Genomic DNA, 22054 nt, shown 5'->3' with positions numbered 1-22054 from the left:
ATTTCTTCTAAGACCAAGCGAGACAATCAGCCAGGCACCAATCCCAGGGGCCGAGGAGCACTCCCCCCCCCCCCCGATTTGCTAATGGCAATATACTGAGTGATGCTTATACAGAGTAAAGGTTACAATGACTTCACAAGGGTGCTGCACAGAGAGCTCTTCTAATTATTCTTTGCATTGTTGTTGCTGGAATGATTTATGTAGCCCATTAAGAGATTTAGATCCCTATTCTTGTTAAGAACTGATGGGAATCAGTAAAACCCTGACACTAATTCTGGAGTCACTCTGTGATACGGAACATCAGATTTCATAAAAGATCAAGCCAGAAAATCTGGGAGAAAGACATTAGAATTACTTGTTTGCAGAGGGATCCTTGTGTTGAGGACACTAGCTTCTTAACCCGTGAAAATCCATGGGTTGAAGCACACCTAATCTTACACTGAATCATGGCTGAGTTGTACCGTAGAGGGGTATAGAGCAGTGACCGCATAACCTCTAAAGGTTTTTCATTTTTATTTTTGTTAAAAACACATTACATTATAAAGAATCAGTTCACAATATGGTGAAGGCTAGTGTGTATGGCAGGAGGGGTGTGTGAGAGTTGTTACTCATCTGTAATTAAGATGCAAGCTATCCCCAGTCGCAAGCAGTATCATTGCTCACAATTGCCACAATCCAGTCATGTATATATGCAGCAAACAGTTACCTATTGTTGGACTACAACTCCCATCACCCCAGACAGCATTGCCCAATGATAAGGGATGATGTGAGTTGTAGTGCAGGATTTGACAGGTGCCATGTTTACTGCCCCAAGCTGGTTGGTGCTATAGTTCAGTTACTGATTGGGTTTATTCATGAGTAGCCCTCACTGCAGTATCAGGCTAGCAAGCAAAAAAAAGCAAGAGAACTTTTGCTTGCACAGTTCCTTGTGCAGCTGCACATGAATTTCTCCCTAAGTGGATCAGGACCTCTAGCAGTGAGTGTATTATCTGGGGGGGGGTGTGCATTTTCTTCTTCGTTACAAAATAGTTTGGTTTGATTGCTCAGAAAATGTCATTGTGTTAGCTTGAAATCTGGGTAGGCTGTGTGGAACAAATGAGAATTTACTGCCTAGAAAACTCTTCACTTTAAAAGGCCTTCTTAACTGCTAGCCCAAGACTCATACTCCTTTAGGAACTCTTTATCAGGAGATCCGGTACTCATTGCAGATGTGTGGGCCAGCTAAGGATCCCTTTCACGCTGCAGAAATGACATAATGTTGCTCAAAGATGGATGTTCCTGTTGCTGAGTCGCAGCCAGAACAGGAATGTGCATTCCTTCCTCTGCACCCTTGATTACCCTTGATTATTCCCACCCCAGAAATCCAGTTTCGACATCAACTTCAAGCACTTTTGAAATGCAAAAGTCCAAATCAAAATGATAAGGCAGGTTTACTGTTTAGGGCTTATTTGGGGCTTGAGTGCAATGGAAGACAGGAAGTCTTCAAAAACCCTTGATCAATCTCCATCTTTTCTTCTTCCTTTCCCCATGGTCCCTGGGACTGCTGGGTTCACCCTAAATGGGAAGGGAGGGAAAAGTCAGGTAGGTGTGACAAATCCTGCCCAAATGCCCTTTGTTTTAGGGACCAGCTTTCGCAGAGGGCAGAGGCGGAGTTTTCTGAAGAAGCATTTTCATGGAACCGAAGCTTTTTTGCACTTTCATTCATTTGCACTTGTTTAATTTGTCTTTTGATATTTGCACCTTTGTGTTTTCATGATGGAAATACTATAATTGTATCCAGTGCAGCTATTCTGGAACTTTGTGTCCTGAGTATACAGAAGGTTAATATAAAAAAAAAAAGCAAGATGTGATATGTTTCGTCAGTGTTTTACAATAACAATAAATGTGAATTATGGAATTATACAAATGATATCGAGTTGATGTTTTTGTTGTTTTCAGGGATTTTATTATGAATCATTTAATAATGGTTATGATGATGTATGTAAAATAAAGTTGAAATGAATATTCAAAGTAAACAAAACCTGGAATTCATTGCGTTTTTAAAGGCGTGTGTGAGAGTGCTCATCATGGGGGAATGGCACATTGAATGGAGGAATATGCCCACCATGAGCCCAAACTGCTGACAACATACACCTGAGTGTAGTAACTCTGTTGAGACTTTGTCACATGGTACACTCACTTCCTTCAAGTAATACAGGCCAGAACCTCAACAAAATACAAGCGTAATAGCCTGTTCTTAATGATGTCCAGCATGCCTTTCTCCATGTTGGGGTCTTCACCACAGGCATATTTCCAATTAGCGCTAAGTAGCCCCCCCCATCAGTGCAAGGATTTACCCTCATGCAACAAAACTTTTCCCCCTTTCTTAACCCTAAATCTGTTCTGGGGATTTACCTCTCCAGAGAAGATTTGGGGGAGGGTGTTAGGCACACGTGGAGAGGGAGAAGGGGGGAATTCCTGTTGCACAAGTGTAAATCCTTCACTGGTGAGACAGGTACTTGGTGCTACATTGGCCATAAGCCTTACAATTCAGTCTGATCTCAGTGTGCTGGGATAACAGGGTCTCCCCAGCTTCTATGGCAACCCAGTAACCCCTTTCTCAAGGCTATGGGGCTAGGAAAGTAACATGTCCAGTGGTTCTGCTACTTCCTCCTTAGGACAATCTAGGGTCGTAACCAGTGGGCCAGTCCTTTGAATGTTGTGGTGGTAAGGGAAGCTTTGGGGGCCCCCTCTACCTTCCAGCTGGCAGGGAAAGAAGCGGTAATAGTCATAAGTTGGCAGTCCCTCAGTTTCCCCCCAGAGTCTCAGGAGACATCTCAATAAGCATTCTTTTTAGCTAACTGCAAGTTGGAGCACTTTCCCATGAGTAAAACTAATGCAAGTGGGAGGCATCCCAGCCTGATATTTGTCCCTTGTGTTTTTTTATCCTTTATTATTCTTTGCACTGTTTGGTTGGTGGGAATGTTTTAAACATACAGCTACAAACATAAACACCATCGAATCACCATAATTCACACAAGTGGCCTTGTGTGAGCAATGTAACATCTGCAATAGAGACACTTGGAAGATTGCATGGGTTACACCTAGGGATGGAAATATTGTGAGATGAACTTTAACTGCCAAAGCAGCTGTGGTAATCTTCTCTGTGTCTCCTTTTGTAATGGATCCCCAAACACACACACGCACGAAATCTTTGAAAATGCTTCTGCGCCTGCTCTTAGAAACATTTGGAGGTGTCAATATATTCTGTCAGCTTATGATTGCACTATACTTGACCACTCATTTCTATGCTATAGAGTGTGACTACTATGCTTTCCTCTAAGTATAAATAGACGTAAGCAAGAACCAAGAGGCAATTGCTGCCTACTGTTAGTGCAATCCAGGCATAGGCAAACTCGGCCCTCCAGCTGTTTTGGGACTACAACTCCCACCATCCCTGACCACTCATCCTGTTAGCTAGGGATGATGGGAGTTGTAGTCCCAAAACATCTGGAGGGCCGAGTTTGCCTATGCCTGGTGTAATCTTTTTACAAGCAGAAATACCCTCTGAAATAGATAGTGGATGCACACAACCTGGATATTTTCCCTGTGCACACCTTGCGCTCATCATTTTCTTCTGTAAAAGTACCTAACTTCTTCAGATCTCCACCAAGTTCACACGACTCCTTTGTCCCTCTTTCCAGTTCCTTGCACATCCTCCCCAGTCATCTGTAAAGGTAAAGGGATCCCTGACCATTAGGTCTAGTCGTGGCCGACTCTGGGGTTGCGGCACTCATCTCGCTTTATTGGCTGAGGGAGCCGGTGTACAGATTCCAGGTCATGTGGCCAGCATGACTAAGCAACTTTTGGCGAACCAGAGCAGCACACAGAAACGCTGTTTACCTTCCCGCCAGAGTGGTACCTATTTATCTACTTGCACTTTGACATGCTTTGGAACTGCTAGGTTGGCAGGAGCAGGGACTGAGCAACGGGAGCTCACCCCGTCGCGGGGATTTGAATCGCCGACCTTCTGATCGGCAAGCCCTAGGCTCTGTGGTTTAACCCACAGCGCCACCCGCGTCCCTCCAGTCATCTGTAGCTAGCTGTTAAAAAAAGAGCATGAAATGCCTGCATCAGTATGCTGAACTCAGTTTACTGACCCAGAATTCTAGTCACTAATGTTCTAGAGGCAATGTAGTATGGTGCCTTAGACTTCAACCAGATTCAGAGCTTTGCTCAAACACGAACTTCTCTTGGGTCCCCCATCATCTCTCTGCCAAATCTACCTCACAGGGGGGTTGCAAGGATAATGGAGGTGCCGAGGGATAAATGGACACCACCACAAGCTTCTTGGAAGGAAGTCGGTATACCAATGTAATTATAGTAATTAAGCTGTGATGATGGTTCTGCTCATAAGAGCTGATACCTCTTGCTGTGGTCCTAAAGACAAAACCATGTTTTCACACGCCAGTTGTGTGAGTCATAGCCTGCTCTGGCTAGTCATGAGAAAACCTCCCTTCTCTTTGTTTCTGATATTAAGAACTGTTTATGTGAACTTGTAGCAGCTATGAGAAAAAGGGCAGTCTCTGTTTTCACTAAGGCAAGACAACAGAGCAAGATAATAAAAGATTCCACTTGTTAACCCTTGCTTGTATCTGTGGCTAGTGACTGATCTGGGTTGCTTAACAATATATGCAAGGACACAAGCTGCCATTATGGAACTGCTTGTGCCCATGGCTACAGGCAATGGCCAGGTATGCTGTTTTTTTATTGAAAAAAGTGAGCTGGATTTGATGGCTAGATGTGTGTTCTTGTGGTGAATGTTCTCTGCTGTTCTTTAACTGGCCTTTCCATACATTTTTTTTAAAAAAACTGCTTTCATTATTTAAATTAGTCCAATTATTGCATTGATGGCAATCTGGTGTCAGTCATGTGATGTCCTGCCACATATAAAAGAAGGGAAGATGTACCTATGAAAAATATTTTTTTTTAAAGAACATCAGGAGATAATGAGCTCTTTACATCCTGAAATAGGAAGTGCATAGTGTCCAAAGAAATTGAAGAAAGGTCGGTTTATGAGACAAGGCTGGGGAGGAGGAAGTAAATGGTGCTGATGTTGGCCATTTTTTTAAACACCAGACTTTAAAAAAGTAAAGTTATAAATTAAAACACAACTTTAGGACGTACTCCCAGGAAAGTGTGGTGAGGATTGCAGCCTTTCTGCTGAGTCAACATACTCAGACTTGTCTGGTAAGAGAGGCAGGCTTACAGTTAGCCACTTACAGAAAACAAAAACAATGGCAATTCCTTCTGGACAAGAGGCTTGCCATAATCCACAGCTCAGGCTCCCAAATGATACGGGGACTGGGTTTGTGTGACAGGCTTATAATATTTTGTTGGTAGACCAATCCTTCCTTCTTTTAAGCATCAAGGAAATTAGGCAATGGAGGATTGAGATTCCGAGAGGCTTAGGCTGCAATTCTAAATACCCTTGCTACAAAGGGATTTACGTGAAGACAGTGGGGCTTACTTCCAAGTAAATAGGCACAGTTTAATGGCATTGGAAAGGCAAGACTGGCTAAATGGGATGAATGAGACACTGAGCAAGCTTCTAAGGATATTTCCTGATGGGTGTTCATTGTGGGATAATTGTTGTTGTTGTTTAGTCATTTAGTCGTGTCCGACTCTTCGTGACCCCATGGACCAGAGCACGCCAGGCACTTCTGTCTTCCACTGCCTCCCGCAGTTTGGTCAAACTCATGCTGGTAGCTTTGAGAACACTATCCAACCATCTCGTCCTCTGTCGTCCCCTTCTCCTTGTGCCCTCCATCTTTCCCAACATCAGGGTCTTTTCCAGGGAGTCTTCTCTTTTCATGAGGTGGCCAAAGTATTGGAGCCTCAGCTACACGATCTGTCCTTCCAGTGAGCACTCAGGGCTGATTTCCTTCAGAATGGAGAGGTTTGATCTTCTTGCAGTCCATGGGACTCTCAAGAGTCTCCTCCAGCACCATAATGCAAAAGCATCAATTCTTTGGCGATCAGCCTTCTTTATCGTCCAGCTTTCACTTCCATACATCACTACTGGGATAATTATTTTTTGCTAAATCCACATGATGTCATAGATCAGATAAATCAACAAGCGGTTTGATCAAACTGCTTGTTGATTTATCTGATCTATGACTGTCAGTATTTTGCAGGAAAGATACAAGCATATACCAGTGGATGGAAGTGCTCTATGGCAGTTTTAAAAAAGAAATTAACTTCTTGTTGTTAGGAAAGTTACAAGGAAGTGCTCTGAAAAGCGTGGCATATCAGGAGGACTGTTCATTGTTGTATAACCTCTCTGCAAACACATTAAAATGAATGCTCAAATAAAGATCAGAAATATTATAACCTCTGGGTCAGCGTTGTGTAAGCAGGTCAGGATGAATGCTCAATGAGGAGGCTGTCTGGAGGAGGCCAGATAACCAAACACACATATGGGAAGGTTGAAGTCAAAGAGCATTAACAGCAGCTAAACTGTGAGGATTGTGGTAGCCCAGTTTCTGCAGAATACCCGTTATATGATGCTCACAGAGGATGTACATTTAGCAAGAGTGGTGCTCGTACATTACGTTCAACAAATGCACAGTCTGTGTACTTGTGCACACAATAGTTCAGCTGCACACTCATACAGTTATTTGTGCTTGAAGTTCAACAAGTGCACAGTCAGTATATACAATAGCTGAGCTGCGCAAATCAACAAGTGCTCATTCCTTCACCCAAACGCTTGTACATGGCGCAGAAATGGCTTGTCCCTGTGTTCAGTATAATGTGAAAAACAAGCCTGAGGAAATGGAAGCATCAGGAAGTAACCAAAAAGAGAGCTGTACGGTGCATGGAACACAAAGAGGAGCCACACTACATAAAAATCTGGTCGGGTTATGGTGAGTGGCTGATGGTGGAACTCCTGAGATCATAGACATGGCTGGCACAGTCAAAGGTATTCAGGGTGAAGTAGCACTCACAGTTCCCAAACTGTCACTGCTGCCGGCATTTAAAAAGCAACTGCAAGCTTTAATTACCTCCGTTTGGCCCCAGCATGTGACTTGCTTCCAGACAACGGTGCACTTTGTTTAAGCAGTTTTCATTTTCATCTGAGGGGCTCAGCTGGCCTCTAATCTTCCGGTGAGGAAAGCTGCTCTCCTCCACCAACACCACCAGCAGCATTTCCACCCCTCCAAGCCAATAGCAGGGTAATAATTTACTTCCTGGCATAAGCCACTCCTCGAAAATATACTTGTGACCTTCATGCTAATTCATAAAAACGAAAACAACAGTCAGAGCCGGGGAGAGGGAGTCTTGCAAGCAGGACTACTGTAGTTACAGGTTGGCATTCTTCAGCTTCCTGAGACACCTTGAGACCCCTGCTTTCTCGAATTCCATCCCCGAATAAGCAAACTTTGGATCTGCACACTTACTCAGGTATTTCTGAAGACTCACCAAGGAAGTGCTTCGGGAATAAACTGATCCTAAAACCATGCAGAATATAGGTGGCAGTGGGCAGTGGGACAGTTAGGTAATTTTAAACTCCAGCTGTCATGGTCTGGGGCGCTTGTCTTTAGATGCTAACCAGTATATGATTTAATTTGCAATGGCTCTGCTGTGTTTGGGGCTCTGCTGCTTATTCTGTTGAGCTGAAGCCCTGAACTTCTGCCCCAAAGACCTGGGCTTGTATCCAACATTGTGTTAAATAACTGTCCCATCAGTGCAAGGATTTACAATTCTGGAACAGGCCTCTCCCCTCTTCTTCCCGCTTGTACATGTCCTGTGTCCTCCCCAGATCTGCTCAGGGGGGTTGCGGGGGGGGGGAGGGTGACCCATAACAGATTTAGGAGGAATGAGGGGAGGAGAAGGGAGACAGGTTCCATCGTGCAAGCATAAATCCTGGCTCAAAAAGAGTGCTATGCCTTAATAGGCAGTTGAAGTAGGACAATTGCATTCTTCCACACTGGGTTTGAGGTTTTGTGGGCAACAGGCTTCTCCATTTTATGCTCCTGAAAGCTCTTGCTTGGGTATTACAGATGAAGGGTGCAACTTCTCTCTGTGTGTGGTTGTGTGGTTGTATACAGGAGGAGTTGCAGGATCATTAGGAAGAACAGACCCCATGGTTTCAGGTAGGCAGTGATATAGGCGGACCATGCAAGAGCAAAGCAGGGCTTCCAGACTGTAATTTAGACCAATGATCGCTGTGCTGACTGGGGCTGATGTAGTCCAAAACACCTGAACATCACTAGGTGGGCAAAGGCTTCCTTAGTAGCATGTTTGAGAACATCTGGGGCATGAGAACTGAGGAAATCTCTCTTCACTTATTGTTATTTCTCTGGGAACTAGACTGTGGAAAGGAAGAGATTGCTTCTCTGGAGTGGGCCACATAGTAAAACTGTCAGTAAGTAAAAGGAGGAAACTGTTGATTTCATAATAATTTTTAAAATTACTCAGAAAATGAAAATGAAAAATGTTTAGCCTCTGTAGAGTCTCCTTCAGTTATTCTTCCATTAATTTGAGGTACATTCTGTTGCCCAAACATTAGGTTAGATGATGTCAGCTGTTCAGTGAGCATTCATTCTGATTTGTTTGTGGGAAGTTTTGAAGATGCTGGGTCAAGCAAATGCTATCCCACACTTTTCAGTGCACTTCCCACCCCTTTTCCTAAAGTCCAATTTGGGGCAGGAAGCAGGTTTGTTGCACGAGAGCTCCAAATTAGCTTTAACTGCACAAACTTGAGTTTTCTGCTTTGTGACTGAATCCTACCTGGGTGTGTCTCGTGTAGGGCTGTGAGGACCCTTTTGCGGAGGGGCTGGGGAAAAACAACCCTGCTTCCCCATAACAGGCACCCCTTGTGGGCCGCAAGTTCATATTTGCGGGTTGTGTAGCCGGCGAATTCTGGCCCAGGGCTGCTGCTGGGCCATCCCCTCCACACCCAGTCCAGGACCCGGGAGATGACCCTATCTTTCTTGGAATGGTGTGCAACTTCTTGTGCCTGAATGGGGCGGTCGGGAAGCAGCTCCAGGCTCATAACCTCTTGTGCAGGTGCTGGGTCGGGGCCTGTTTCTGGTAGTGGTAGCTTGCTGAGGGTGTCCGCATGGCCCATTGCCTTCCCCGGGCGGTGAATCAGTGCATACTGGTAGCTGGCAAGGAAAATTTACCACCTGAGGACGCGAGGAGACAGAACTTGGGGGGTCTGCTTTTCGGGGGCAAACAAGCCAAGCAACGGCTTGTGGTCAGTCACCACGGTGAAGGGCCGCCCGTACAAGAAATCATGGAATTTTTTTACTCCCTTCACGATTGCCAGACCCTCCTTGTCTATTTGTTAGTAGTTCCGCTCGGTTGCATTGAGTGTCTGGGAAAAGTATGCCACCGGTACCTCTCTTCCATCCGGGAGTTGGTGTCTCAGGACAGTGCCAATGCCATAGGGCGAGGCGTCGCATGCTAGCACCACCGGCAGCCTCTCGTCGAAGTGTGCCAAGACCGAGTTTGAGACAAGCAAGTCCTTGACTGCCTGGAATGCGGCCTCCTGGCGCTGGCCTCACACCCAAGGGGCCCGCTTGTTCAGGAGTCTGTGTAGGGGCTCCGCTACCGCCGCCTTGTGGGGAAGGAAGGGATGGTAAAAGTTCAATAGTCCCAAGAAGGCCTGAAGTTCAGTCTTGCTCCTGGGCGCTGGGGCATCACAAATGGCCCGTACCTTGTCCCCAGTCGGGTGGACCCCTTCTGCGTCCACCATAAATCCCAGAAAGTCCACCTGAGGCACTCCTAGTAGACATTTTTCCCGCTTCACCTTGAGACCCGCCGTCTGGAAACGGTGCAGAACGGTGCGGAGGCGATCCTCAAACTCCTCTGGTGTGGGCCCGGCAATCAACACATCATCGAAGAAGGGGGTGACGCCAGGAATCCCTTTAAGGAGCGAGTCCATTAGATTCTGGAATATGCCTGGTGCCACACAGACACCGAATTGCAGCCGCTTTACCCTAAACGCTCCTCTGTGCATCACAATCGTCTGTGCCTCTGCTGTGGCCTCATCTACTGGCAGCTGTTGATATGCTTGGGCCAAGTCCAGCTTGCCAAAAAATTTCGACCCAGCCAGGGTGGCAAGGACATGGCTGACCACTGGCACTGGGTATACATGGGCCGTGAGGGCTTTGTTAATGGTACATTTGTAGTCTGCGCAGATGCGGACCGAACCATTAGGTTTGACTGGTGTGACGATTGGGGTTTCCCAGGGGGCATTAGGCACCGGCTCCAGCACTCCCTGCTCCACGAGCCGGTCCAATTCCTCGTCTATACGGGGTTTCAGGGCGAATGGGACCCGGCGGGCCTTGAGCCTGACCGGTCTTACTGCGGGGTCAAGCTGTAGAGCAATGGGGGGGCCCGTATACTGTCCCAATTTCCCATCGAAAACCCCTGGAAATTCCTTGCATATGGCGTCCACGTCCACTTGTAAGCTAGTGTGGTTCACCCCGGTGACGGCTAGCCCCAGTGGTCCAAACCATGCCAATCCTAGTAAGCTAATGTAGGGGCCCTTGACCACAAGCAAGTCCAGTTGCCGCGTCCACCCTCGGTATTGCACCCTGAAGGTCCCCACCCCCATTGTGAGGACCTTACATTTCTGGAAGTCCCGGAGGGTGAATGGGGCCGGCCTGAGTTTGGGACCCCCAGTTTCCTTAAGGTCCTTGCCGAGATTATGGATAGAGTTGAACCCGTGTCAAGCTCCATGTGGCATGGGGCCCCCTCTACATAAATTTTCTCTACGTTGGGGTGGGGCAACTGGTATACCTGGAAGTCCGTGAGCTCCATCAAGTTGCCTTGGTGTGTTGGGGCCAGGACCTGGGGCTCTTGGATTGGTCATCTGATGCCTGGCATCGGGTGGGCCGAGCTCGACACACCTGGGCGATGTGTCCCGATTTTCTGCACTGCCTGCACTCTGCGTTGCGGAAACGGCAGGTCCTCCTCTCGTGACTTTCCCCGCAGCTTGCGCAGTTCCCTGCTTCTCGTCGAGGCAGCTGTGGTATGTGGGCTGCTTGAGTGCGCTGCTGTACTCGGTGCACCTCCTCCCTGTCAGATCCTGAGTCGTCGATGAGGTCTTCGTGGTGGACCCTCGGTTGGGATAGCAGGCTCGGCCGTGCCTCTTGCGTCGACCTCTCGGCAGCTTCCGTTGCCAGGGCCTCCTCCAGAGCGACCTGGAACGTTAGGTCCTTCTTAGCGTAGAGGCGTCATTGCAGCTTCTCATCCTTCAGGCCACCGACGAGGCAGTCACGAAGCATGTTCTCCAGCTCTGAGAAGTTGCAGAACCGGGCGGCTTGGCGGAGAGAGGTCACAAACCCAGTTATGGTTTCCCCAGGGGCTTGCCGCTTTGCGTAGAAAGCATTTCGACGAGCCACCACTGAGGGCTGCGGCGAAAAGTGCCCCTTCAGCTGTCCCATTATTGTTTTGTATGGAACAGTAGCGACGTCTTCAGGCGCAAGAGAGCCCGGGCGATTTCAAACGTCTCCTCTCCACAGACGCTGAAGAATATCGCCCTCTTCTTGGCATCTTCTTCATCGGTGACCCCTTTGGCTTCTAGGAGGAAGGTGAAACGGGAGGCGTACGCTTCCCAGTCTCCAGATGCTGGGTTGAACAGTGAGAAGCTGCTGTCGGTTGCCATTCTGAGTTTCTTGGGTCCCGGAGCTGAAGCCTGGATACACGGTGCGAGGCAGCGGTGCGGCAGGTGGCGGTGCTGCGGTGCTGTGTGTGGCAGTCAGCTCAGCGGGATCCCATCCTCGTCGCCAGTGAAATATACTCAGAGTCGCAAAGTGATTTCATGCTCTTTATTCAGCTCATAGTGGTGAGAAGGAATGAATGAATGTCCCCTCAAAGTATCTGCTTTATATACATTATTTACACAATGGGCTGCACATGATTGGCTAATTCTGGAATTCTACTGTAAGCCAATCAGGTTGTGGATTCACTTATATCTGGAGCATGATTGGGTGGTTCCTGCCAACCAATCATACTGCTGCATTGTTCTAGGACCAATCAGACTGCTGCATTCTGAATCCTATTTTTCTAGGACCAATCAGACTGCTGCATTTTGGATCCTATTCAACTCAGTACATAACAGACAGTCTGGAAGCAACACTTGATAACAAAGTAGGCTGATGATGGAGAACTGCGTGGTGTTCTGTACATCCTTTCCTGATGCTGACCCCTATTGCTCATTGCATGTTCAAAAAAAGCAAACATGAAGGCAATAGATAATCATGACGACTGCAAGGAAGATCATTGCATTGAGGTTAGGGATGAAGGTGAAATTCAATTTAGCTTGCATTTAAAGGGGAACCTACCTAATTCATACTTTCTGAAACAATACACCAACTTAAACACAGCCGTCCACTGAAATTCTCTGAATTTTGCAATGCAGTTCTCCAGCCAAGTCATTTGTATGAAAATGCATATATTAGTGGAAATAGCATGCAGAAATCCATTATATAAGGGGAAATTGCATTGCAAAAATGCATATACTAGACAAAATTTCTTTCAGAGATGTGGTTTTTTTTAGAGAAATGCACTCTAAAATGCTGCTGAATTTTCACGATTTGTTTTGTTTTAAAATTGCAAACTGAGGTGGAAGTGAGGAGAATGGAACTTTAAGAGCAGACAAATAAGCAACTTGAGAGAAAGTGCCATTGACACATCTACCCATCCTTAACAGAGGCGGGCACAGGAGGCAGCATCCAGTATCTCCAAACTGCAAGGAACCCAAATATATTAATCCATGCACGGCAATTCATTTTTAGTGCTAACAGCTTGTGCATTTCTATTCAGGGGCGCGTGAGAGTCCATGTGTTACCCTTTGTGTAGAAGTATGCACCAGTGGCCTATGTGCATGGTTTAAGCTGTGGGCCTTGTTTGGATGTGGCTGATTTGGACCTCCAGGCTAAGCATCTGACCCTGATTACAAAGTAAGTTGATGGTGCAGATGATGTATGAGGTTCCCCCACCCTGCTGCTGACCTGTGTTGCTTATTGCATGCCACCATTTGATCTCCCTGCCTTTCATGTACAAAAAGAGAGAGTAAACATGATGACAGTAGATAACAGTGCTGGCAGCAGCCAAGGGCACTGAAAGGAAGCATTCTCCAAACCACTGGACCCAGCCCAAATTTATTCATCCATTCTCAGCAACACACATCTAGGGGTGTTGTCCAGTCAAAATATATTCAATGCTGGTAAGTGATACATAGATAGAGCATGGCACCCACAGGGTTCTCACCCCTAATGCTAATGTGGTACAATGGCTAGAGCATTGGACTAGGGCCTGGGAGACCAGGGTTCAAATCCTTACTTAGACATGAAGCTTACTGGGTGACCTTGAGCCAGTCACTGCCTCTCAACCTAGCCTACCTCACAGGGTTGTTGTGGGGATGAAATGAGGAACCTTGAGCTCCTCGAAGGATCTAAAAACAATAAAATAAAAATGTGTGAGCAGGCCTTAGATCAGTTGTGAGGGTGGGCCAAATTATAGTAGGCATACAAAGCTGTAATTTTGGCCTTTTGTTCTCTGGAGTTCCGTCAGCATTGAAACGATCTTGGCTGCTTAATATTTAATTTCTGCGTTTAATTATTAAGCAGCCTAGTTCTTCTTTTGACTTGAAGTTGGTCTCAAGAGGGAAGAAGGCATGGCAAGTGGGGACTCCCACAGTTGCTGCCACGTCTCATGCGCGGTGGTTTATCAGCACAGAGGACAAAATGTGCAGGTAGGATAATTTACAGCTTGCGCCTGTTGATTAAGCATTTTACTACCCTGAGAACTGTCTTGATACCAGAATAACAAATGGGAGCTGTCTGGGCAGAGAGTGTGCCAAACCTAGTCTCTCTCTCCATCAACTGCCCAGACTCCATCCTTGTAATTATTTTAGAAATATAATGTAGTGTGTGTGCTCTACTTATGGTTCTTTATCTCTGAACTGAACTGGGAACAGATGGCGCTTCAAATAGATGACTGTCCTTGGTAAAGCAGGGCTTAATAGGCTTGTTCACAAGTTCCACTGAATGCAGGTACAAGCTGTCTCTGCACGTGTCCAAGTGTTTATGAAATAATGTGCATTTGCTGATTTGCACAGCTCAGCTATTGTGTATGTGGGTTGTACACTTGTTGAATACCTCAATAGCCACACTGGGTCCCTATGCCTGTAGCATAAAATCATAGGATTGTAGAGTTGTAAAGTAGCCTAAGGGTCATCTAGTCCAACCCCCAGCAATGCAGGAACCATAGCTAAAGAATCCCTGACATATGGCCACCCAACCTCTATTTGAAAATCTCCAATGAAAGAGAGTCCAGCACCTTCTAAGGCAGTCCATTCCGCTGCCAAACAGCATGCTAAATAGAGAAACAAAAACTGACCCAAGTCACCTTTCAGATTCATGGCTGAGTTAGGATTTGAACACAGCTCTTTCTCCCACCACCACTGCCTCAAGCCTGTTATTACTCACCATTCATAAACTTTTATTGCGCTAACAAGAGCCATGGCATTGGTGTCCCTCTGCCAAAGGAAGGAAAAGAAAGAAAGAAAGAAAAATCACCGTGCTACACCATACCGGCTCCCTTTGGTTGACACATGTTTGTCCTCCTGTTCCCTCCTGCCCCTCTTTCCTCCTCCATTCTGCCATTTCTGGGGGGGGGGGGGGGGAGGTAGGCTGGTGAAACAGTGACCCATTTCTGTTGAGCTTCCTACAGCCTCCTAGTTGCTAGGATTCCTGGAAACAATGTTGGACTAGAAGGATCAACCATAGTCTAATTCAGCAAGACACATCTTGTGTTCTTACACAAGAGCGAATGCTCAAGGTCACTTAGCATATTTAGTTACGCCTCAGCTGCTAAGGGATCCTGAAGGCGCACCCTTACTTTGCACATTTAAGACATATCAGTGGACCACAGGGATTCTTAGTAAAAGGAGAAGAAGAAGAAAACAGTGCATACAAGGCTGACATTTGTCCAAACATAAGACAGCAATTAGCTGAAGATTTCTGATGCTTCGGTTCCCACAGCAGCAGCAGCTCTTAGCTATGAATTGCTCACAGTACTGTACACTCGAACAAAACGAGACCACAACAAGATTTCAAGGTTGAACATCCAAGGCATGCATAAATACTGCTCTTGCTATGCTTGTCAACCAATCCTTTTAAAGCAGGAATAGGGAACAGATGTTGCTGCACCACAACTACCATCATTCTTGACCGTTGGTCCTGCTGGCTGAGGCTGATGGGAACTGGAGTCCAGACAGACCTGGAGGGCCACAGGTTTCCCATTCTCTGTTAATCAATTCATTCATTGTTTCAAGGCCAAATGCTATGGGTGGCAAAGAAGAGCAGCACCAGTTCTGTTTATACTTAGCCGCTTGTGTGTATCCTTCTGGAATAAATCCAGGGAATGGTGACTTCATGTGACGCACAACAGCAACCACATGTGATAAGCAGAAGCTCTGCTACTGGATATGCTCCTTTGCTTAGTCAGAGTTAATAACACAGCACGATAATACAGTAACACTTTACTTGAGTACAGGACTTTGCTCCTGACATGCGAGCACCTCCAAGCGTGGAAAACTTTCCACAGTGCACCATATAACTGCAGTTCTTAAACTATTGCAAAAAAAAAAAAAATGGTTTTGGTATATAATATCATAGCTACTTGAGACCTATGCTGGCAGAAGATGGGGTAGATTCCATGTAATGTTTTGGTTAAGTTTGTATCTTTTAAAAGCTTCCTTTTTGGACTACATACACTCAGGGTTCAGGACCCTTCACAAAACTTACGTTCAAGCATTGGTGGTTGGGGGGATGGATTAATGGGTTGGGTCTAATGCTGTGCAAGCAAAGTCCCCCAATCTTCTGGAACAGATTCTGAGGGTGCATAGGGAAGTTGCCGGGGAGAAGAGAGCAAGCAGACATCCACTGCACAAGCAGAACAGTAGTGTTGGACACAACCAAGTATCACTATGCACCTCTCTAGGACTTTGGCTTATCTGAAATGCATTTGTCTCTCCCATCTCTCTTTGGATTTCAAACGACTTCACCATCCCAGGCAGGACTAGCAGAGAGGCGCTGTGGGTCAAGAGAAATTCTGAATAGCTCATGCTCCAATTGGGTTGCATTTCTTGTGTATTATATTGAACTGTACCATTTTTCTGTTTTTATATATAAAAAAATTAGTTGTCTCAAAGGATGCTTTATAGATTCCCCAATGAGCTGTCAAAGACATTTTCAGCCGTCTTCTTGGAACAGCTGTTACCGAAAGCTTGAGAGACCAAAAGGAAACTAGCCTAAGGGTCAACAGCATCTTGGGAATTGTTCCAAGCCATGGTGCATCCAGACCAGCACTCTTGTCACATTTCATTTGATTTCATTTTACTTTGTGTTCCTTGCTGCCCTGGTTCTGATCTTTCAGCGTTTAAAATACTGCTGAATTTGTATGGTAGTGCCTAAGTAAGTTAGATGGGTGGAATGCCAAAAGGTTTGGGTCCATCACCACTGCTGCCCTGCCAAAGGGGGAGAAGCACCTATTGAGGTCATAATGGTGCTGTGTTCTGAGACTTTGAGATCTCTTCCAGAAAAAAAATTAAGAGAAGAACTGAGCAGCCCAACCTCTTCCCCCTTCTTCTTGGCTGGGGAGGCATTGGATTCAGTAGTGTCCCTCTGCCACAGGGGCAGTGAATCCTGTTCTGCTGCCGAAGGTGAAATGGGAGTAATCACGAATGCCTAGAGTTCCCTGTGAAGAGGAATGGATTCTTAAGTGAATCTGGAAACTGTAGCTATGCAAGGGGAATAGGAGCTTCCTAACAACTCTTAGCACCCTTAACAAACTACAGAGATCCAGTGTGGTGTAGTGGTTAAAAGCAGTGGACTCATAATCTGGTGAACCGTGTTCGCGGCCCTGCTCCTCCACATGCAGCTGCTGGGTGACCTTGGGCTAGTCACACTTCTCTGAAGTCTCTCAGCCCCACTCACCTCACAGAGTATTCATTGTGGGGGAGGAAGGGAAAGGAGAATGTTAGCTGCTTTGAGACTCCTTCGGGTAGTGATAAAGCGGGATATCAAATCCAAACCCTTCTTCTTCTTCTTCTTCTTCTTCTTCTTCTTCTTCTTCTGCACCCATAATTCTTTGTGGGAAAGCTATGACTATTTAAAATGGTATTATACCGCTTTAAATGTATGGTGTGAATGTGGCCTTAGCATGATAATGAGTTTCCACCTGTGTTCAGGCTCAATTGCTGGCATCCAGCCAATGCATAATCACGTCTTGCTTTTTACTTCCTACCTGTAGGAGAGCTGACCTTAACGTTTGCAGGAGAAGGACATAAGATCAGAGACCTTCAAATTACCTCTCTGTATTCCTTGCTGCCTAGACTGCTTGGATAAGGTCAATTGGACAAGAAAGCTGACCCAGAATTTCTCAAAAAAAACCCATCATATACGTTTCCAGGCTGACTTGATGCACCCACCTGGGATAGAGACCGTCTTTGAAACACTGGGAAAGGCAAAAGGTAAAGTCCAGCTTATTCCACACCTGTCAAAAAAGACGAAGGAGCTGATCTCTAATGTCAGGTAAACTCTTGGACTCTAAGACTTACAGCATGTACTCTTAATAGAACTAGCATGGAATGCTTGCCTTTTAACATCCTTTAAATAACATTGCACTGGCCCAGTATGGTTTCAAAGTGGTAAAAAAGAAATATAGATTCCTTCCCACCAATTCCAGCTCATTTTTATGGGGGAAATGGAGCCTCAATAAACATTTAGGGGTTTGAGTGGTAATTATCATTGCATGCAAATCGTGTTGTTTGTGTGTGGCATCTGCAAGGTTGCCAACTGACTAAAGGAAATCCAGTCTGGCCAGCTCTTTTGCCTTTAGCAGCATTAAGGAAATCAGTTGGAGAAGGTTTTTATGGCATAGAGATGGGCATTATCACCTGCTGATGTTTTCAGATCGTGCTGCTGTTAAAAATGTTAGCAGCCCTAAACCAGCCTCTCTGCCACACCCCTTTTCATTTGAAAAATATCTGTCTACTCTGTGCGTTTTTAGGGCTTGTTTGGTTTTTTTGCAGTCTATTTTAATACCCTCATTGCACCTGTTACGTTTTTATCTCAGCTTAATCCTATTTTTATTGCTGGATTCTCTTGAATGTTTTTTTTTTTTAATTGCTTGGGTAACTCTCTGTAACTCTCTAGTGAATGCTGTCATCATAGTAGTGTTAGTTGTTCTGGTATAATAGTTAGGAACTGAGTATTGTATTCATCTGTGGTTGTTGGCTTTGACGATTCATGTAACAAATTTAATTGTTTCATTGTGTCTGATGCAAGGCCACTCTGAGTGCAGTAATTTCAGATAACAGGTTAATAATAATAATAATTTATTTGTACCCCGCCCATTTGGCTGGGTTTCCCCAACCACTCTGGGTGGCTCCCAACAGATTAAGAACAGAATAAAACATCAGACATTAAAAACTTCCCTAAAGATGTATTCTAAAAGTCAGATAGTTGTTTATTTCCTTGACATCTGATGAGAGGGTGTTCCACAGGGCGGGTGCCACTACCAAGAAGGCCCTCTGCCTGGTTTCCTAATCTCACATCTCGCAGGGAGGGAACCAGCAGAAGGCCCTTGGGGCTGGACCTCAGTGTCCACTCTTGACTTGAGTGGGAGGGGGTGACTGGTGCTATAATGTGCAATACCTCTTTAAGTGGCAAGCAGCTCTTAAAATATATGAAAGGAGGCACATATAGTAGGTCCAGACAAGCAATTTTCCTCATATTCATGCAGAGAGGGAGCAATTTGCACAGTGTCCCTCACTCTGTAACTTTCTCAGTTTGTTACACAAAAATATTGTATAATTGACCTAGTTTGAGGTGTCCCATCTTCCTGCTACTTAGTGGTGGAGCCTTGTTTCCCACCCCCATGAATTTCTTGCATTGTATAGGAGTGCCCATTTCCCCAAATACCTTACTAATTTTGTCTATTATCAGAAGAAGTCACAAATCAGTTCCTACTCTACCACTTCTGACACAGCTCAGCTTTGTCATTATTATAATGTGTGTGGGTTCATAGGTAGCCTTTCAGATATTTGGGACCTAAGTTGTTTAGGGCTTCAACTCCTAATGCGAGTACCTTGAATTGGGCCCAGAAGCAAGCTGGCAACCAGTGCAGTTGCTTTTTAACTGGTTTTATGTACCACTCACACATGGAGGGAGCCAATGATTTCACAATGGTGGGAATACTTATTTTTTATTATTAATTTTTTTATTAAATTTGTATACTGCCCTTCATCTGAAGATCACAGGGTGGGTCATAACACAAAAATACAAAATGAGAATCTTATTTTTACCAATTTCTCATAACCATAATATTCTTACATAATTCTTTAAACATTTTTGCTAATGCCAAATAATTTCGTTCCAACATTTTTCTAACACTCATCAATTTTATAAAACAATCCTAATAAAAAAGTAACAAAAAAGAAACAATCCAATCTTCATCCAGCGTCTCTTCCTCCTGCTCCCGGGTTTTGTCAGTCCTTTCTATCTCATCAGTCTAGCGCATTAACCTGGCAATCTTATGTCCGAGGCCCTTAAGTCCCTTCCATGTCCCTTCCGCAGCTCTTCTTCATATTTATAGCTGTATTTTCCTTTATCTCCTGCTCCTTTCACTCTTGGGAACTCCAGCTTGACAATGCTTTTGACCCATCTCGACAAATCAGCCCCTTTTCCATAGTCCAGACTAAGCTCCATGTGTTATTTAAGAACATGTTTCAAAGTCCCTCCAAAATTAAGAGCCCCCACAACCCCAAACATCTCACGGCCCATTGCCAGACTTGAAAAGTCCAAACCTCCCTGCATAGGGGAGTCTATCCAACCCCCCATTTCCAAACCAAACCAAACTTTATCTTTCCAAATCTGGCTTTTACCAAGTTCATTTGTCAAATCCAAGAATTCGTGTTCCTGCTGGGCCACAGCTCCCTCCATCTCTGGCGCCCAAGATTCAGAAACATCCTCTTCCTTCATCTGTTCTGTCACGGCACACTCCTGATCTGATTCCTGGGTGGGCTCTATATAATTTCCCACTGCCTGTCCAAAATTTCTGATCGCATCAGTCATAAAATCCATCTTCTCATGTAGCTGTTCCAGTAGGGCACTTGTTTTACAGAAAACACACAACAGAGCTTCTGAATACATTGTCCTGCAAGGTCAGAAGTCTATTCCCACGATCGTAATCTGTGACAGCTGCAAGCTCCCCAATTCAGAATTGGTTACAGTTTCACAGGCTCCCTCTAGGGGAAGAACGTCTGTTTGTTCTTTTCTTTTAAAAACAGATCTAACAACAAAGTTTCCTTTTTCAGATATTTTGTCAATATTTGTTCCTTTAAGATGCGAAGGGGAACAATGGAGTCACTATGTTTCTCTTCTTTTAGCTATCTGTCAGAAACGTTTGTCTCTGGTCAATGAGCTTCAAAAAACGTCAGTCCTGACACCCTGCTCCAGGATCAAGACGGTGGAAAGTTACTTTGCTTTACACTCACTTCTGCAGGTTTAAACAGTCTGAAAAAAATCCCCCCTCTTCTCCTGCTTCCGAAGGGGGTTCAACAATTTAAAATGATGAAAGTTGATCCTTTACAAGCGATTTTCAGAACTCTAGTTTGCCATGTCTTTGCTTTAATCTATCTACAAAGAAACGGAAGGCTGACTTCCTGTTTAGACCTTCCCGTTTCAGTGCCAAATTAAAATAAACTTTTAAGTCCAATTTTCCTTTCAGCTCACAAATCCTTATTTAAAGTCCAATTGTCCGAAATTTAAGTACTCACGGGTGATTGTTTTAAAAGCCAAATTGTCCCAGGAAAAAGGCAGCGCTCTCCGGCAACGGGTGTGCGGCTTCACTCCACGGAAGAAGCAGTTGACTCTCAGCACCGCGCCACTTCCCCCTCTTCGCTCCGGAGCCCGTTAGTGGGTTCCTTTGCGGGTTGGGGGGGCGCTAAAGGTGCCCGCCGAGTCCCATGGTCACAGGCTTCATCCACCTGTGATTTTTGAAAGGGTCCCCGCTTCGCTGTAGCGGAAAAGACCCGTTTCCCGTGGAGCTGGTCCCTCCAGATCAGAGGGAGTCCGCCATTACCGATGGCGCCACCCCGGAAGTCCCTATTATTAATTTTTTTTATTAAATTTGTATACTGCCCTTCATCTGAAGATCACAGGGTGGGTCATAACATAAAAATACAAAATGAGAAGACAAAATACGTAATAAAAACAAGAACAGAAACAAATTTTAAGAACCCATCCCTTCCTCTAGCATACCACACCCATCAACTGCCCCAGAAAAATTGGGACATCCCATTTTTCCCACAAGAGCACAGCGACCATTTTGGAAAAGCGCTTTTTCCAGGTCCACAATCTCATGCAGGTCGCATGACTTGTGCAGGATTTCAAACCCGGGAGATGGTGTCCTGGATTTGGGCATCGTCATGTTAGATGGTTTGGCATACACCTCTGCCTCAACACAGCAGCATCACAACAGCATCACCCCCCCCCCTCTCAATTACCTATTTGCATACAAATCCCCCTTGAAAGAAAAGACACTGTGATTTATTTATTTTACCTTGCATATATTAAAATTTTAATGTGCAACCATGCAGTAGCAGTTACACATATCCAGTTTAGCGCCTACTAAATGGAAGAGGAAATGCAACAAGCACTGTGTGTATTTTGCACATAACAGAAAACACTTTCTTTTGTGGAAATCTTGAAATTTAGCCACCTTCCATTATTATTTAGAGGCCCTTCATAATCTGAATAAGCCGTAGCTTACTTAGCTTGCGTGCAAATCTGGCAATGAGAAAATCCTTTTCTGCCCTCTCCCAGTAGTTTCAAGGAGCATGTATTGGATTTATATCCCATACTGTGCAGAACATGGACACAACTGTGCTGAACAGTGTGGTCGGACTACAGAGGATGTGAGTGCTGAGTTCTACACCTGGGGCTACAGGAAGCAGTTGTTAATCAGGTTCTGCCACTCACCCCACCCC

The 22054-nt window shown here is 45.3% G+C and overlaps 2 protein-coding genes across 9 annotated transcripts in view; one reads left to right on the top strand and one right to left on the bottom strand.

The window, feature by feature from the left end:
• Positions 1–22054, bottom strand: part of LOC308478990 (uncharacterized protein) — a 377493-nt gene that overhangs the window by 256333 nt on the left and 99106 nt on the right. The gene's annotated exons all lie outside the window — the stretch shown is intronic.
• Positions 7282–22054, top strand: part of SGK2 (serum/glucocorticoid regulated kinase 2) — a 41522-nt gene continuing 26749 nt past the window's right edge. Inside the window, exons 1-2 of one of the 7 annotated variants that reach the window (XM_081009276.1) lie at positions 7282–7443; positions 17396–17533. In XM_081009276.1, the coding sequence (XP_080865402.1) occupies positions 17482–17533 (52 nt within the window). In that variant the 5' untranslated portion in view covers positions 7282–7443; positions 17396–17481. Of the gene's footprint in view, positions 7444–13732; positions 13751–17313; positions 17595–22054 lie in introns of those variants that run through there. The other 6 variants (XM_081009278.1, XM_081009282.1, XM_081009284.1 and 3 more) reach the window with 6 other exon arrangements.

Source organism: Podarcis pityusensis (genome assembly GCF_964106645.2).
Source record: "Podarcis pityusensis genome assembly, chromosome: 6".
Taxonomy (NCBI): Eukaryota; Metazoa; Chordata; class Lepidosauria; order Squamata; family Lacertidae; genus Podarcis; species Podarcis pityusensis.
The sequence above is the reverse complement of the archived record's forward strand: the minus strand, read 5'-3'. Positions and strand labels throughout refer to the sequence as shown.